General features: G+C 47.9%; 2 protein-coding genes across 4 annotated transcripts in view; one reads left to right on the top strand and one right to left on the bottom strand.

The window, feature by feature from the left end:
• The window catches only part of LOC308469431 (uncharacterized protein), a 101660-nt gene that overhangs the window by 74101 nt on the left and 8887 nt on the right, over positions 1 to 18672 (bottom strand). The window lies entirely within an intron of this gene.
• Positions 4584 to 17304, top strand: LOC308469566 (uncharacterized protein). 3 transcript variants are annotated; one of them, XM_080992207.1, is made up of 4 exons: positions 4584 to 4605; positions 13175 to 13348; positions 14426 to 14599; positions 15043 to 17304. In XM_080992207.1, exons 2-4 carry the CDS (start codon positions 13249 to 13251, stop codon positions 16650 to 16652), a joined length of 1884 nt encoding a protein of 627 aa, XP_080848333.1. In that variant the 5' UTR covers positions 4584 to 4605; positions 13175 to 13248; the 3' UTR covers positions 16653 to 17304. The 3 variants fall into 3 exon arrangements, with proteins under 3 accessions (XP_080848333.1, XP_080848332.1, XP_080848334.1); XM_080992206.1 differs by lacking the exon at positions 4584 to 4605 and adding an exon at positions 5845 to 5930; XM_080992208.1 differs by lacking the exons at positions 4584 to 4605; positions 13175 to 13348 and adding an exon at positions 5878 to 5930.

Genomic DNA, 18672 nt, shown 5'->3' with positions numbered 1-18672 from the left:
AGACTACCCAGAGCTGATTGCAAGAGCTCAGCATTCTCGAACTCCACGCGCTCTGCTAAGTGACTGTCTTTCTCATAGCTTGTATTCATGGGTGTCAACCCCTGCACAATCAGACATTCTGACCTTCTCAAGCAACTGCTCAGTCTTGCCTTTTTGACTGAGCAAGAAGCTTCCATCCTCAGTCCTGTCTATCTGTACACCTAGGTAGATCTTTACTGCACCTGGGTTCTTGAGCTGAAACCACTTTCCAAGCTCTTTGGCAAACTTCTGCACCTGTTTGTTTGCCCCTGAGACATGTATGATGTCATCGACAAAGATCAACACCATTTCCTGTGACTCTCCTGACCCTTTAAGGTACAGGCAGCTGTCAGCAAGACTCTTCCTGAAACCTAGCTTTCTGGCCAGTTGCTTTAAGCCATAAATGGACTTGTGAGGCTTCCATACAGTATTTGGCCCATTGCCCTCAAACCCTGGAGGAGGAAGCATGTCCAGATCCTCCTGGAGCTCTGAGTTCAAATAGGCCACATCAAAGTGATGCACCTGCAAACCTCTTTGTGCAGCAATGGCTAAGAGCATGCACAGAGTTTCACTTCTGGAAGTAGGAGCATATACCTCAGTATAATGCAGCCCCTTCTGCTGCATGAACCCTCTGGCTACTAGCCTAGCCTTGTACTGTGGTTCTCCAGTTGCTGTGGGTTTAAGACGGTAAACCCAGCGGCTGCTCATGGCCTGTTTGCCCACTGGCAACGTCGTCAGAGAGAACACACCTAGAGACTCCATTGAGCATCTCCTTCTGCATTGCCTCATGCCATTTCCTGGCTTCTTCCTGAAGCAGTTTCTGAACATCCTCAAAACTCTCAGGTTCACACTGTGCCATACCAACCCACACAGTTGTGACTGCAAACCTGTCAGGAGGTTTACCTTTCGTTGTGCAAGCTGAACGTCTCAACTCGGTTTCAGGTACCTGCTCTGACCCACTAGGGCCAGTTAGAATGTCCTTGGTGTCAGAGAGCTCCCCCTCCGACTTACTGCGCCATCTAGACTTCTCGGTTGAACCTGTGGCTGAGTAAGGAGCACTTCTCTGTTCAAGCTTTTGGAGAAGTTCTTCCCTCTACCTGCTCTGGGTCAGGACTCTGTGCCTCAGCAGCAGGTTCAACCTCTACCTCTTCCTCATCATCAGAGTCAAGCAGACTCTCTGAAAGAACATCAGGGTTCCCATGTATGCGTGTCCACCCATTCTGCTCACAGAATTCAACACTGTTGCTGAGCAGAATCCTGGACTGATTGCCTGTTGGATAAGCAAATCTCCACCCCTTGGTCCCTGGCTCATACCCACAGAAAACCATCTTTTGGGACCTAGGGCCACCCTTTCTGCACTTGGCCTTTGCCACAAGGACCCAAGCCTCGCAGCCAAATACACCTTGGGCTTCTTGCTGTGCAGCAGGAAATAGGGTGTGTCCCCTACAACAGAACTTGAATGACCGGTTCAACGTGAAATTAGAATTTTTCCAGGCCTCTCCCCCAAAAGCGCTGGGGGAGCCCGGTATCAAACAGCAACACTGCGGACATCTCCTGCAGCGTTCTGTTCCTGCGTTCTGCAACGCTATTCTGTTGGGGACTGTTAACCTGTGATGTATTCCCTTCTGGCAGAAGAAACTTTGCAGCGCAGACATGGTGAATTCCCCACCGTAGTCAGTCTGAAAGTTACACACGTGTGTGGAATATTGCAGTCCCACTGCCACAATCTAGTCTCTGATCAGTGGCACAGCCTCACTCTTGTGTTTGAATGTGAATAGCCACTCATTTCTAGAGAAATCATCTATCAGAGTGAGAGCATATTTCGCCCCGCCCAGACTGGCTACTGGCATGGGGCCACACAAATCTACATGCACCAGCTCAAAAGGTCTGGTGGTCACTCTTTCAGACCTTGGGTAGGAGCACGTTTTCACCTTTGCCTGCTTACAAGCCCTGTAATCAAGAAATTTAGCACATGACTTCATTTTGCACCCCTCAGAGCACTCTGGGATCTTCTTCACGTAATCCCAGGACACGTGACCCATTTTCTGGTGCCAAAGATGATGGCATGCATCATGGACTGGAACGTTGGCACATTGCGCTTGAGCTGCCTCAGTGGTACCTGGACCTGCAAGAGAAGCTTCTAGCACAAACAGCCTATCTTTACATTCCACACTGACCAGTTGTTGCCCATCCCTGGAAATAAAACACGTTATTCTCAAAACAGACTCTGTAACCATCAGCAAGAAGAGCGTCAACAGATTGCAGACAGCAGGACAATCCGGGGACGACAAACGCCCCTATTGACTCCTGTAAGAAAGAGCAGAACAGTGAGCCAGATTGTGTCAGAGGACATTTGGTTCCATCTGCAAGACAAACAGATTTCCCAGAGGTGCAGTTCCGCAAAAGACCACTAGATGGCACGAGGTGGTGGGAGGCACCAGAATTGATTACAAAGGTCAGCACAGCGTCCTGTTCACAACCCTTTACTCTTGCCATGGAAGCTGCTAGGTGCCTTTGTTTAGAGCCATCTCTGCCAGTTCCCTTTGTTTTCTGCTTCCCATGTTTCGCAGATGTGCTGGGTCTTATCTGTTGGTTGCTACAGGAGATGACCTTGGGTCCTTCCAGAGCCTCTACAGGGCAGTCGCTCATGAGATGGGAGGGGGACCCAAATCTGTAGCAGCATCTCGAAGCAAATGCCTGCACAATATCCCCTCCACTCCTTCCTGCGTTCCCTGCACCCCCACCTTTGGGTACACAGCCTGGGCCTAAAGCTCAAACCCCAGCTCTCTGTCTCCAGGCCTCTTAATCACGTGGCTTCCCGGAGACAAAGCATCAGCTCCCAGCTGTGGTTTCAGGAACGTGGCCTTCAGCTCCCACTTGGCCCTCAACTCCCTCATGGCCCTTGGCTCCCGCTCGGCCCTTGGCTCCCGCTGTGGTGACACAAACACTCTCCAGCTCCTGCCAAGCAGCCTGAGCCATCTTGAGACCCTCAAGGTGGGGCAATAGCAAAGCGTCCACGCTAGCTCTCAGCATACACAGCACCTGCTGCTCTCTCTTCAAAGGAGCCTCCACGTCTGCTGCAGCAGCTCCAGCAGCAGCCTGGAAGGCTGGAGTTGGTTCCCTCTGAGTGCAGCTCCAGAGCCCTGTGGCCAAAAACCATCCCCTTGCTCTTCTGGACCAGACCTCCCAATTCTGGCTGTTGAGCCTTTCAAACAGGACATTGAAAGTCCCTTGAAGTTCTGCCATCTCCTCCCCCGGGGCTCAGTACTCACGCGTGCCAGCCGTCTTCTGATGAGAGGCCTGCAGCCTGCAGCACACAGCTTTCCAGCAGCTTCAGCCAGCAAGCTCTACTGCCTCTGCTCTTAGCACCAGGCAGGATCTCAGAGCTGGACTTCTCTGTAGCTCTTCAGCACACAGCACAGCAAAGAAATGAAAGCTCTGCTTGCCTTTACAGCATAACTCTGTGTCCATAACCTCTGAGATTTATTGCTCAGGGGGAAAAGGTCCTGCAAGCTTTTGTTGCAGCCTCTTTTCCGGACTTCTGAGTGTAGCAGAGTAAAAACACAGTGATCAAAGCCCTTAGCCTTCTGTCTTCTGTGTGTGCCGTTAGTGTGCATAAATCAAGAGCCCACACAGCTTCTCCTAAGCTAAAAGCGTTTATTATTACAGAAGCAGTAAATTATCCAGTATCAAACAGAATGTGAGACATGTCTGTTCTGTACAAAAGCGAAACCAGAATAGAACAAATAAAACAGATTCTGAATGTGACACAGGATCCCTCCGCTCCACAGAAGGCAGGATGCATTTACTGAGCTGTTTAACCCTGTAAGCTCAGGTTCTCCTCAAACTGTAAACAGATAAGAACATTCGTAGGATTATTGTAATAACCTGCAGTATTATAGGTGTATATTTGTAAAGTGGATGAATGAATAAGCGATTTAAGTAGATTAGGATAAGCAGAAAATATGAAAAATAAATTTAAGGAACTGTGGAAAGAGAGGGAAGAAAGTCAAGTTTTGAAATGTTAAGATGATTGTAAATTTGATGAAATGTATAAATCTGAAAAGCGTAAATAATTTATTTACTTTTAAAAACAACCTCCATGGTTGGTTCCTCCAATGGGAGAGGAGTATTGGGCTGCACTGGGGGCGCCTGCAGACAGTGCCTGCTTTGTCACAGGGTGGTTGTGGGAATAAGATGGAGAGCAGACAGAAGAAGTGTGTACGTCGCCCGCAGCTTGTTGAAGGAAAGGCAGATTGCCATTGTAAAAATAATGCAACATATTGGAGGTGCCAATGAATAAAATATTGCGGGGGTCCAGGTAATCTGCGTCCTGCATAATTGATCACATGACGCAGTGCAGCCACCCCATTTGACTGGCAGTGCCCATCAACTTGAGGGGAAGGACCCGGCCCCCTCAAATATTTTATTGGGGGTGTGTGAAGCCCCTAGAGCTCCTAGGAGGTGGCTCCTGTGCAACATATTAAACCCACTAAAGCAGAGAGAAGGCTGTAGTCATTTACACCCGTCAGTGGGAGGAAGAATGTACCCAAGCCTTTCTAAGGAAGGACACGCCAAGCCAGGCAGGTAAACGACGGGGGAAAAGGAAAGATGCTATGGCGGAAGGGGAGGGCGGACGCTCTTAGGTTACAGATCTGGCCAAGTTCTTCCAGTGACGCCTTTGCAAAGCACTGGCATCCTGAGGGTGGTCCATCTTTCCACAAGAGCATGCACACCCCCAACATAATGTGTGTGTATATGTATATATATATATATATATATATATATACCGTATATACTGTGTGTATATATATATATGTGGGCATCACTTTCACGGCAATATATATACATAGATTGCCGTGAAAGCGATGCCCGCGAGGGGCCCTATCCTCCAGCCTGGCTGGTTTTGCACCGAAGACTCAAATCCAGCGCCCTTCTCTCTCTTTTTTTTTAATATTTTATTGCATTTTAAGAAAAAAGGAAAGATAACCAAGCATATATCAAACACAGAAATTCATGACTTACAGCTCTATAAAAAGAAGAAGAAAAAAAAGAAAAAAGAAAATAAAAAGAAATCCCAATTTTTCATATACCTTTTTCATAACCATCTGGACTTCCTCGCATTTCCCTTCCCTGCATTCTCCATTAAGCAGATATGTTCAGCAATTTATTACCTTCTTTCAAATCTTATATTCTAATTCTGATATGTTATGTCTCTGATTTTAAATGTTTCCATCAAATATTTAACTACTTAGTTTAGGCATAACTTTACTTCAAATCTCGTCTTTATATTTCAACTTATTTCCTACGTTTCTCGTCTAGGCAGCTGATGCCATAGTCCTTCCATTCATGCACTTTCTTAACATTCATACAGTTTATAAAATTTTTGTAAATAGTCTTTAAACTTCTTCCAGTCCTCTTCCTCCTCCTCTTTTCCCAGGTCTCGAATTCTGCCAGTCATCTCAGCCAATTCCATGTAGTCCATCAGTTGCGTTTGCCATTCTTCCAGCGTGGGCAAATCTTGTGTCTTCCAATGTTTTGCAATCAGTATTCTTGCTGCTGTTGTTGCATACATAAAAAAGATTCTGTCTTTTTTTTTGCACCTTCTGGTCGACGATGCCCAGAAGGAAGGCCTCTGGTTTCAAATCCAGCGCCCTTCTCTGCGGGATTCGGACCCCTCCTCCTGCCTTGACCCGAAAAAACGTAACTGGGGAGGCGCTCCCGAGGCGCGCAGGTGGTGCTATTTGGGGAGGAGAGGGAGCCAAGGGGAGGGTGAAGGGAATAGAGAGCGCCCGGCTGCCTAGAGAGGCCTGGAAACAGACCCTCCCCTGTCCCCCCCCACCTCCCCTCCCCTCTCGTCTTGGGTGGTCCCTCCTGATGCAGAGGAAGAGATGCGGCGCGCAGGGCGAGGGGTGAGTCGTGCCAAGGGGGAGATTTCGTGGGTGGGGGACCCGAATACGAGGGTGTTGGGGGGCTGAGGGGGGGGGGAAGGATCTCTGGGAGGGAAGCCCAGCCTTTTTGCTCCTGTCCAGGACTCTCCTTTAAGTCACATCCCTGCACGAGGCGAGGGGCGTCCTATCCCCCCCCCCAGCCTTTCTTCCCTGGAAGCTGGATTCCTGCCCCGCCTCCTAATGGGGAAGCCGGATCTTCTGGGGGATCCAAACGTGGGGCGCTGCCTTACACCGAGTCCGCCCTTCGGTCGACGTGGGACAGAATTGCTCAGGGTTGCTGCCTTTGTTCTGGCAAAATACGCGCAGGGCGGTGAGGGGGCGCGCACGGGGTTCTTTTTATTATTATTATTATTATTATTAGGCGCTGAATTGACTTCAAAGCAACCCATTACAATCTGCCCCTCTCTGGAATTTTATAGTAAATTCCATTTTTCGTTGTTTTTTATTTTTACAAATAACACAGCATACTCACCCAAATATAATGTACACGTTTAATGTCGACTTTCCTTCCCCCCTTTCCACGGTTCATAATGCTTTTCTATTACATATTATAACCCTCCCTCTCTTTTCTCATTTTCATATCCAGATATTTCTTCCTGCAGAATTTTTTTATCTTTGTTAGTGTCCTGGCCATAGTCTCTTCTAGATCACATGGGCTGAGGGGAGGGGCTACAGCGGAAGGGAAGCCAGGCTGGAGGAAGTTGGGGGAGGACCTGGCAGCCAGCCAAGTGGCTGGGGAAACCCTGCCAGATTGGGGGGGGGGGGATAATAATTGCTTTTATTGTGGGGGTTTTTTTAATTGAAATAACTGGGAGCTTGTGGCCAGGGAGGCTGCAGTGCCAAAGCTCCCATCCAACAGAGATAAAAGTAGACACAAAAGGCATGACTCTAGTCATCATGATGATGTTATTATATATATCCCACCCATCTGGCTGGGTTTCCCCAGCCTTTCTAGGCGGCTGGGTTTTCTTGCATGGTGGGTTTCAAGAGGAAGGCACCCCTCATTCACCATGGAGACTGTGTGTGGTACCTCCACACACAGGGAGACTGACCCTTCAACAGCTCAACCTCTGGGGCAGGAAAATGCTTGCAGGGTCTCTGAGGCCCCCTTTGCTTCTGGCTAGTTTCTAATCTCCCCTTCTTGGTGTTGCGTTCGCAAAGTAAAGGAAGGACTGGACCCTGATTAAAAACAAGACACGAGACTTTGACCAGCAAGGCTCTCGGAGAAAGTGCGTAAACCACACACCCCGCCAGGCCATTTTATTAGCAAAAGAATCTTTCACACAGTGCTCGTAAGACCCGATCATATTTCCTCTGAGCATTTCATCAAACCCCACGTGGGGGAAAAGTTACACTACAACACTAATTAGCATGCATATATTTTGGGGTAAATATGTTGAGAACTACAAAGGGGTAGTAAATAAGTTGAGAACTACAAAGGGGTGCATCCGGCAACCCCAGAGCTGAGAAATAAACATGATAAGAAGGATGGCCAGAAAGACCAGATCACTACCACCTTCATGTGAGATCTGTTTCCTGGCTCCAAGATTAACATTTTAAGATTATATATAAGAAACTACATCAAAGTAACTTGCCCACTATCTTTATGGCACAGGATGCCTGCCTGGCGAAGCAACTGCTGTGTACGTGACGTGAGGAGAGAGAAATGGGCTTTAGAGTCAAAAGGGCATGAATGTAGAATCTTATGGGATACAATATAGAATATAATTTGGATACAATAAAGGAACTGGAGGCCCCTCGACTGTCCTCGGGTCCAGTATTGGACCACTTTGACCGGATATCCCCAGCCGATGTGGACAGACTCCTCCGAGCTGGAAAGCCCACCACTTGTCCTCTCGACCCGTGCCCGTCTTGGCTGATTAGAGCGTGTCCAGACGAGGTGCGGGCCCCCCTGGGGGATATCATCAATCTGTCCCTTGGCACCGGGACATTCCCAGGGGAACTGAAGGAGGCAGTGGTGCGTCCGCTCTTAAAGAAAACATCATTAGATCCCTTAGATCTATCCAATTACCGCCCAGTTTCGAATCTTCCATTCCTGGGTAAGGTGATTGAGAGAGCGGTTGCTGAACAGCTTGGTAGGTTTCTGGATGAAACATCGGCTCTGGATCCATTCCAGTCCGGCTTCCGCGCTGGTCATGGGACCGAGACGGCTCTGGTCGCCCTAACAGATGATCTCCGCAGGCAGCTGGATCGAGGCGGGTCGGGGCTGCTGATTCTTCTAGACCTGTCAGCAGCCTTCGACATGGTCGATCACGAACTCCTGGACCACCGCCTTGCCGACGTGGGGATCCAGGGCACAGTCCTTCAATGGCTGCGCTCGTTTCTCTCTGGTCGGGGACAGAGGGTGGCGCTTGGGGGGGAACTGTCATCCCGCCACTCCTTGGTGTGTGGAGTACCCCAGGGTGCGATACTCTCCCCGATGCTTTTTAACATCTTTATGCGCCCCCTCGCCCAGCTTGTCCGGAGTTTTGGGCTGGGTTGCCATCAGTATGCTGATGACACCCAACTCTATCTGCTGATGGATGGCCATCCTGACTCGGCCCCAGACACACTGATCAGATGCTTGGAGGCTGTGGCTGGATGGTTACGTGGGAGCCGGTTGAAGTTAAATCCTTCGAAGACAGAGGTCCTCTGGCTGGGACGGGACGATATGGGATTGAGGGGGCAACTCCCATCTCTTGCGGGGGTGCAATTAGTGCCAGCACCGTCCGTTAAGAGTTTGGGTGTAATCTTCGATACCTCCCTCTCCATGGAGGCGCAGATTGCAGCTATAACAAAGGCGGCATTTTTTCATCTCCGCCAAGCTAAGCAGTTGGCTCCTTACCTCTCTCGCCCTGACCTAGCCACTGTGATCCACGCGACGGTCACCTCCAGACTGGATTATTGTAACTCGCTCTACGTGGGGCTGCCCCTGAGACTGACCCAGAAACTCCAGCGGGTGCAGAATGCCGCAGCGAGACTCCTTACGGGGTCTTCGCTGCGGGATCACATTCATCCGGTGCTATACCAGCTGCACTGGCTCCCGGTGGAGTACAGGATCAGGTTTAAGGTGCTGGTTTTAACCTTCAAAGCCCTATACGGCCTAGGACCCTCGTATCTACGGGACCGCCTCTCCTGGTATGCCCCACAGAGGAACTTACGGTCTTCAAATAAAAACATCTTGAAGGTCCCAGGCCTCAGAGAGGTTAGGCTGGCCTCAACTAGAGCCAGGGCTTTTTCGGCTGCGGCTCCAACCTGGTGGAACGCTCTGTCACAAGAGACAAGGGCCCTCCAGGACTTGACATCTTTCCGCAGGGCCTGCAAGACAGAGCTGTTCCACCAGGCCTTTGGTCAGGGCGCAGCCTGACTCCCTCCTTTGGCAATCTTTACAATACTTTAGTTTATGGTTGCCATCAATTTTGATTTTAATTAATTCTTTGATGTTCTTATAATGTTGCACTATTTTAGTGTTGTTAGCCGCCCTGAGCCCGGCTTCGGCTGGGGAGGGCGGGATATAAATAAAATTTATTATTATTATTATTTATTATTATTATTATGGGATTTAATCAGAAATTATCGTCAGTATATCAAACCCAGTCAACACAATGTCTTCATCATAGGCACGATGGCTTGATGTATATTTTATAATTCCTCATGGTAATCCCATCTGACCCCTACACTTGGGAAAGGTTATTTTTAAAAAATAGGTTTTTTAAAAAGTAACAAATACATCCATAAACAGAGATTACACTGCATCTCATGACTAGTCTCCCCCCCCCTGTGTGTCCTAATATTAACATCTACAACTCTAATATCAGTCCGTTGTCCATATTTTCCCATCCATCTGAATGGTCCGTGATCTTTAATACCTTACCAGTGTGGTTAAAATCCTGCTAATGCTTTCATCTATTTACAATGGGCTCCTAGATAAATTATAATCCCCCCCCCCCATTCTTTTAAAAGTTCCTGTCCTCTTAGTTTTCTCAAGAAGATCCTCTTTCAGGTCATCATCGTCATCGTCATCATCATCACAACAATAACAATAATGTTATTTCTATCCCAGCCATCTAGGCGGCTGGGTTTTCTTGCATGGTGGGTTTCAGGAGGAAAGCATCCCTCTTTCACCACAGAAATAGTGAAAAACTTACCCTTCAACAGCTAAATGTCTGGGGCAGGAAAAGGCTTGCAGGGTCTGTGAAGCTCCTTTTGTTTCTTCTTCCCTCGCAATCTATCGGAACCACCTGCACCACCGGGGCCTGGTAGAGACCCCAAGATCTCCTGCAATGCCTTTGCAAAGTTTATTGCAGATAAAGTCGCTCAGATTCGGAAAGAGGTAGACTCCACCGTGGGAGCAGGACCAGGGCGGGAGAGTGCTAGAGTTCTGTCTGGTCCTGTTAAATGGGATCAATTCCAATCTGTTACCGCCGAGGATGTGGACAGGCTGCTTGGACAAGTGAAACCGACCACCTGTCTCCTTGATCCTTGCCCATCTTGGCTGATAAAAGTGAGCCAGGAAGGACTGGGCGATGGGCTCTGTGGGGTGTTGAATGCTTCCCTCTGTGAGGGAGCCTTCCCAGACCCACTGAAAGAGGCAGTCATTAAACCGCTTCTTAAAAAAACATCTTTAGACCCGACCAATATGGCCAACTATTGCCCAGTCTCAAATCTACCATTCTTAGGCAAGGTGATTGATCGGGTGGTTGCAGAACAACTCCAAGCACACCTGGAGGATGCGGACCATTTGGATCCCTTCCAATCGAGATTCAGGCCTCACCATGGGACTGAAAATGCTTTGGTCACGCTGGTTGATGATCTCCGGCGGGCTAGGGACAAAGGTGAGTGCTGTTTCCTAGTTCTGCTGGATCTCTCAGCAGCCTTTGAACACCATAACATCCTTCTGGACTGTCTAGAGGGGCTGGGAGCTGGGGGCACTGTTATATGGTGGTTCCTCTCCTTTCTCCTGGGCCGTGTCCAGAAAGTGGTTGTGGGGGGTGAGTGTTCAGACCCCTGGGCCCTCACTTGTGGGGTGCCTGAGGGTTCAGTCCTCTCCCCCATGCTTTTTAACATCTATATGAAGCCGCTGGGAGAGATCATCAGGGGGTTTGGGCTGGGTGTTCATCAGTACAGTGGTGCCCCGCAAGACGAACGCCTCGCAAGACGGAAAACCCGCTAGACGAAAGGGTTTTCCGTTTTGGAGGCGCTTCGCAAAACGAATTTCCCTATGGGCTTCCTTCGCAAGACGAAAGCCCATAGGGAAATCTCCGGGACAGCGGGGAAGCGCAGCGCGTCTTCCCCACTGTCCTCGGACCTCCTCCGAAGGCTTGCGGCGGGGCGGAGACACCTCCTCCCGCCGCCAGCCTTCGTTTCTCCGCTGTCCCGGACGGCTTTTGAAGGCAGGCGGGGGGAGCATAGACTTTCGCCCCCCGCCCGCCTTCAGAAGAGGTCCTGGACCTCTTCTGAAGGCCGGCGGGGGGCGAAAGTCTTTGCTCCCCCCTGCCTGCCTTCCCGGGAGAGCGGAGAAACGCAGCGTGTTTTCTCCGCTGTCCCGGACAGCTTTTGAAGGCAGGCGGGGGGGAGCAAAGACTTTCGCCCCCCGCCCGCCTTCAGAAGAGGTCCTGGACCTCTTCTGAAGGCCGGCGGGGGGCGAAAGTCTACGCTCCCCCCTGCCTGCCTTCCCGGGAGAGCGGAGAAACGCAGCGTGTTTCTCCACTGTCCTGGACGGCTTTTGAAGGCAGGCGGGGGGGAGCAAAGACTTTCGCCCCCCGCCCGCCTTCAGAAGAGGTCCTGGACCTCTTCTGAAGGCGGGCGGGGAGCAAAAGTCTTTGTCCCCCCTGCCTGCCTTCCCGGGGGCTTTTAAATCGCCCCAGGACAGCGGAGAAGTCCCCCGCTGTCCCGGGGCTTTTTAAAATGCTGGCAGGCGGCAGCGGAGGCTTCGCTCCCGCCCGCCAGCATTTTAAGATCGCCCCGGACAGCGGAGAAGTCCCCCGCTGTCCCGGGGTTTTTTAAAATGCTGGGGGTGGGAAGAAAAGCCCTTGGTCCCCCCCCCCAGCCTTCAGAAGACGTCGGGGGACAGACTGTCCCCGGACCTGGTCTGAAGTCGGTTTCCATAGGAACGCATTAATTGATTTTCAGTGCATTCCTATGGGAAACCGTGCTTCGCAAGACGAAAAACTCGCAAGAAGAAAAAACTTGCGGAACGAATTAATTTCGTCTTGCGAGGTACCACTGTATGCAGATGACACCCAGCTCTACCTCTCCTTTAAATCAGAACCAGTGAAGGCAGTGAAGGTCCTGTGTGAGTGCCTGGAGGCGGTTGGAGGATGGATGGCGGCCAACAGATTGAGGTTGAATCCTGACAAGACAGAAGTACTGTTCTTGGGGGACAGGGGGCAGGCTGGTGTGGAGGACTCCCTGGTCCTGAATGGGGTAACTGTGCCCCTGAAGGACCAGGTGCGCAGCCTGGGAGTCATTTTGGACTCACAGCTATCCATGGAGGCACAGGTTAATTCTGTGTCCAGGGCGGCTGTCTACCTGCTCCACCTGGTATGCAGGCTAAGTCCCTACCTGCCCGCCGACTGTCTTGCCAGAGTGGTGCATGCTCTAGTTATCTCCCGCTTGGACTACTGCAATGCACTCTACGTGGGGCTACCTTTGAAGGTGACCCGGAAACTGCAATTAATCCAGAATGCGGCAGCTAGACTGGTGACTGGGAGTGGCTGCTGGGACCACATAACACCAGTCCTGAGAGATCTGCATTGGCTCCCAGTACGTTTCTGAGCACAATTCAAAGTGTTGGTGCTGACCTTTAAAGCCCTAAACGGCCTCGGTCCTGTATACCTGAAGGAGCGTCTCCACCCCCATCGTTCGCCCGGACACTGAGATTCAGCGCTGAGGGCCTTCTGGCGGTTCCCTCATTGCGAGAAGTGAGGTTACAGGGAACCAGGCAGAGGGCCTTCTCAGTAGTGGCGCCCACCCTGTGGAACACCCTCCCTTCAGATGTCAAGGAAATAAGCAGTTATCCTATTTTTAAAAGACATCTGAAGGCAGCCCTGTTTAGGGAAGTTTTTAATATTTAATGCAGTATTGTTTTTAACATGTGATTGGGAGCCGCCCAGAGTGGCTGGGGAAACTCAGCCAGATGGGCGGGGTATAAATTATTATTATTATTATTATTATTATTATTATTATTATTATTATCATCTCAGGAACCTGCAGCTTGTTTTGGCTTCTGAGCTCCCTAGGAAGTTTGAAAGAGTCTGATCCTACAAACCTGGCGAGGATGGAAGGGGGAAGATGGACGGTTGACTTGGTCAGGCTGCCTCCTGCATCCCTCCCCAAACCTGTTGAGCATTCCCTCCCAGGGCCCTCAGAGAGATCTGGTGAGTTGCAGGGGAAAAGGGCAGGGATGGATGGAGACAGGAGGGGGAAAACACATTGGCAAGGTGTTGGACAAATATGTCCCAGGGATCTTTACCCAGAGGGCGTCAATTTCTTTGTGGGGCATAGGAATTTGTTCATATATTTTTTTCAAAATATAATCCGCCCCTCCCCACAAGTTCTGAGGGACAGTGGACTGGCCCCCTGCTGAAAAAGTTTGTATACCCCTGGTATAGAGTCTCACAGGTGTCCCCTTAAGTTGGTGGGCTTCTGAGGTCCCAGCGGCAACAGAACTCCGTCGGACCGGTCATGCGCTAGAGGTGTCGTCCGGGCTTCACTAGGTGAGGTTGGCGATCTGGGTTTACCTGCCTACATGCTCCACCAAAATTGTTGGACAAATTATGTCCGAAGGAATCTTTACCCAGAGGGCGTCAATTTACTCTGTGTAAAAAAGGAGTCTACACCACGATTGGGCATCACTAGATTTATTGCCATAACAGTACTGCACAGGTGGCCCCTCAGCTCACACATAATTTATAACCTAAAAGTGTTCAAATATCCCTCCTACAATTCCTATTGGTTAAGAAATTGCAGTTTACAGGCTTCCCAATCCACCTACACATATGCCCCCCACCAATAACATGGATCCCATCTCCATTCAAATAGCAATTTCTCCTTTAGGGGTGCGTATCCATGAAGCATTTGAACACGTGTACTAGTTCTTAAACTATCACCTGCTTTTTCTCCTTGTTATCTCGAGTCACCTCTAAACTATAAATCTATCACTCTCAGGTTCAGCATGGGCCTTGAACACATTCTTTCACAGATAACACCCTGTTTCTTAGTCTTAATTGCACCCTCTAAGACGGAAAGGAGTTTAGGGAGAATCCTTTGATTCAGCTAAGGATTCATTTTTATTCATTTATTCCACATTGGGGCAGGACCTATTTTTCTTGCATGGTGGGTTTCAGGAGGAAGGCATAAGAGGAAGACCCACCTCCTCTTTCACCATGGAAACAGTGAAAGACTTATCCTTCACCAGCTAAATGTGAGGCTCCTTTTGTTTCTTCATCCCTCAGGAACCTGCGGCTTGTTTTCGCTTGGGAGCTCCTCAGGAAGGAGGAAAGAGTCTGATAATGCAAACCTAGCAAGGATGGAAGGAGGAAGATGGACGGTTGACTTGGTCAGGCTGCCTCCTGCATCCCTCTCCAAAACTGTTGAGGATTCCCTCCCAGGGCCCTCCGAGAGATCTGGTGAGTTGCAGGGGATAAGATTTGGGCGCAGGCGTGGAAAGAGACAGGAGGAGGGAAACACATTGGCAAGGGGGAAAGATGGAGAGGAGAGAAAAGGCAGGAAGAAGGAAGCAGAGAGGCCTTTTCCCATGCTCCTCTTTGTTTCTGGAATCTGCTTTCATAGAGGAGCCAGAAACCTTTTTCCTCTCACAGCCTTTTGATTTTACATGTTTTCCCCCCACTACATGATTAAATGATGATTATTACCTAGACTAATACAGAAATATGGATAAAGGGTGTTGTGGAAATGCTTTTAGTAATTATAGATTATTTATTTTTTTGAAACACTTCTACCACTTTTATTTTTTTCTAGACAATTATAATTATGTATGTAATTTATATATTGCCCTTCATACAAAGATGTTTCTTGAAACCCTAAAAGCATTTCTCCCTTTGCTTCAAAGCAGGTGGTGCAGACAATCAACAGAACTCTGCAGAATGTGGAATGAGCTTTATTGATGGTGGAAACCTTACAAACCATCAACGAACTCACACGGGGGAAAAACCATTACAATGTAATGAGTGTGGAAAGAGTTATAGTAGTAATGCCACTCTTAAACAACATCAGCGAATTCATACAGGGGAAAAACAATATGAATGTGTGGAGTGTGGTAAGTGCTTCAGTGCGAGTGGCAAACTTACAAGACATCAACGGACTCACACAGGAGAGAAACCATTTAAATGTATGGAGTGTGGAAAGAGCTTCAGTGAAAGTTGGTCCCTTCATATGCATCATAGAAGTCACACAGGGGAGAAACCATTTAAATGTATGGAGTGTGGAAAGAGTTTCAGTTATATTTCAAGCCTTGCTTTACATCATTACACCCACACAGGGGAGAAACCATTTGAATGTATGGAGTGTAAAAAGAGCTTCAATGACAGGGGAACACTTAGAAAACATCAACTAATTCACACAGGGGAAAAGCCATTCACATGTATGGAGTGTGGAAAGAGCTTCCGTCATATTAGTTCACTTCGTGTACATCAACGGACTCACACAGGGGAGAAACCATTTGAATGTCTAGAGTGTGGAAAGTGGTTCAGACGAAAGACACACCTCACTTCACATCGGCGAACTCACACGGGGGAGAAACTATTTAAATGTTTGGAATGTGGAAAGACCTCCACTGATAGTCGAACACATGCAGAACATCAACGAACTCACACAGGAGAGAAACCACTTAAATGTATGGAGTGTGGAAAGAGCTTTGGTCAGAGTTCCAACCTTCGTACACATCAGCGAACTCACACAGGGGTTAAACCATTTAAATGTATGGAGTGTGGAAAGAGCTTTGGTACGAGTTCCCACCTTCGTACACATCAGCGAACTCACACAGGGGTTAAACCATTTAAATGTATGGAGTGTGGAAAGAGTTTCCGTCAGATTGCACACCTTAACATACATAAATATACACACACAGGGATGAAAGACTTCAAATGCTTGGAGTGTGGCAAGAGCTTCAGTCGACGTGATAAACTTAGTGAACACCAGAGAACTCACACAGGGGAGAAACCATTTAAATGTATGCAATGTGGAAAGAGCTTCAGTCACAGTGGAGCCCTTAGAACACACCAGCAAACTCACACAGGGGTGAAGCACTTTAAATGCTTGGAGTGTGGGAAGAGCTACAGTCGACGTGATAAACTTCGTAAACATCAGAGAACTCACACGGGGGGGAAACGTATGGAATGTGGAAAAAGTTTCCATCAGAGTGTACAGCTTACTTTACATAAACATACTCACACAGGGGAGAAACCCTTTAAATGTATGGAGTGTGGAAAGAGCTTCAGTTGGAAGAATCAGCTTAATTCGCATCAACGAACTCACACAGGGGAGAAACCCTTTAAATGTATGGAGTGTGGAAAGAGGTTCAGCGAAAGTTGCTCCCTTAATATTCATCATCGAACCCACACAGGGGAGAAACCATTTAAATGTATGGAGTGTGGAAAGAGTTTCCGTCAGAGGACACACCTTACTTTACATAAACGTACTCATACAGGGCTGAAACACTAAATACTTGGAGTGTGGAAAGAGCTTCAGTCAACGTGGGAAACTTAGTGAACATTCACTCGATGTTCATTATTTCACATAGAATTCTAGAATGCTAGAGTTGACCGTGGACATAATTTGAGGGATTTTTCGATGGGGCAGTGTGGAAACACATTCACTGTATTTTGTTCACTTTTCTGGAACAAATGAACCTCAAAGGCAGACTAGCATGACAATGCACCAAGAGGTTCAATGCTGTCAATTGTGGACTGAATCAGGACAATGGATATTTTTCACAATATGTGGGTTAATTGTATTTACAGTGCCAACTTCAGTGGTACCTTGGTTTAAGAACAACTTAGTTTATGAACAACTTGGAATAAAAACGCTGGAAACCTGTAAGTTGGTGTTTGGGTTGGTGAACTTTGCCTTGGAAACAGAACATGTTCCGCTTCCTGTTGAGTGTGTTCCATTTGTAAATTGAGTCCCCACTGCTAATCAGAGGCTTCCTGTTGAGTCTGTTGGCAGTTGAGTCCGGAGCACCCACACAACACAAAAGCGATATTTGAAGTTTTTGTTTTTGCTATCCTTTTTGGGTTTTTTGTGTGTGGCTTTTTCATCTTTTTTTTACTGTGACTTGTTCTTCGTTTTATGGTACTGACTTTTGACTGTGGCTTGTGACTTCGTTTTTGTGACTTCGTTTTTCTGACTGTGTGGAACCCAGTTCAGCTACTGGTTGATTGTGTGACTGCAGAAATGGATACAGGGAACCAGGCAGAGGGCCTTCTCGGTAGTGGCGCCTGCCCTGTGGAACGCCCTCCCAGCAGATGCCAAGGCAATAAACAACTATTTTACTTTTAAGAGACAACTGAAGGCAGCCCTCTTTAGGGAAGTTTTTAATGTCTAATGCTGTATTGTTTTTAATATTCAGTTGGAAGCCACCCAGAGTGGCTGGGGAAACCCAGCCAGATGGGCGGGGTATAAATAATAAATTATTATTATAAAAGTCCCTCATCCAAACAATTACTATCATCAGTGCATGTAAGAAAAAAAATAATTTTAATTTTTATCATCTACAATACTGTCTTATTTATTTTATTGTACAGTACATTGATTATTGCCATCCTTTTATGGATCAGTGGTCTTGTTAGATAGTAAGATTCATGTTAAATTGCTGTTTTAGTGGGTTTTTTTCATTGTCTGGAACGGATTAATCCATTTTCCATTACTTTCTATGGGAAAGCATGCCTTGGTTTAAGAACGCTATGGTTTAGAATGAACTTCCTGAACAGATTAAGTTCGTAAACCAAGGTATCACACTGATTATGTGTGTGAAAACAGCTATTAATCTGGACTTGTAATCTGGTGAACCGGGTTGTCTTCCCCGCTCCTCCACATGAAGCTGCTGGGTGACATTGGACTAGTCACACTCCTCTGAAGTCTCTCAGCCTCATTCACCTAACAGTGGTTGTTGTGGGGGAGGAAGGGAAAGGAGATTGTTAGCTACTTTGAGACTCCTTAAGGGGAGTGAAAGGCGGGATATCAAGTCCAAACTCTTCTTCTTCTTTTTCTTGACTGGGAAGTCAAGGAGGAGGAGGTTAAAGCTGTCATGATTAAATGGGCCCAGGATTTGGGGTATAACAGATATGAAAGAGTGGGAATATTTATGGAAAGTAAATTTGAAATTAACAGCGGGCTGTACCTTGAGGGGAAATTTCCCAAAACAATGCAATACTTTTGGTATTTGACCCCATGGAAAGTTTCAAAAATGTATAAAAACGTTTCTAGTAATTGTTGGAGGTATGGAGAAGGAACAGGCACAATGTTCCATATGTGGTGGCTGTGTAAAAAAAATCAAGGTTTTCTGGGATGACATCTATATAGAACTTTAAAAAATGTTAAATGTTTGTTTCCCCAAAAAACCAGAAGCCTTTTTATCACAGGCCCCGATATTCCTAGAAATGTAAGAGAGGTCTTTTTATACGCCATTGTTGCCGCTAGAGTCCTAATAGCGACAAATTGGAAGAGGGATAAAGTTCCTTCC

The sequence above is a fragment of the Podarcis pityusensis genome, assembly GCF_964106645.2.
Source record: "Podarcis pityusensis genome assembly, chromosome: 2".
Lineage (NCBI taxonomy): Eukaryota > Metazoa > Chordata > Lepidosauria > Squamata > Lacertidae > Podarcis > Podarcis pityusensis.
This window is presented reverse-complemented; position numbering and strand designations above follow the sequence as displayed.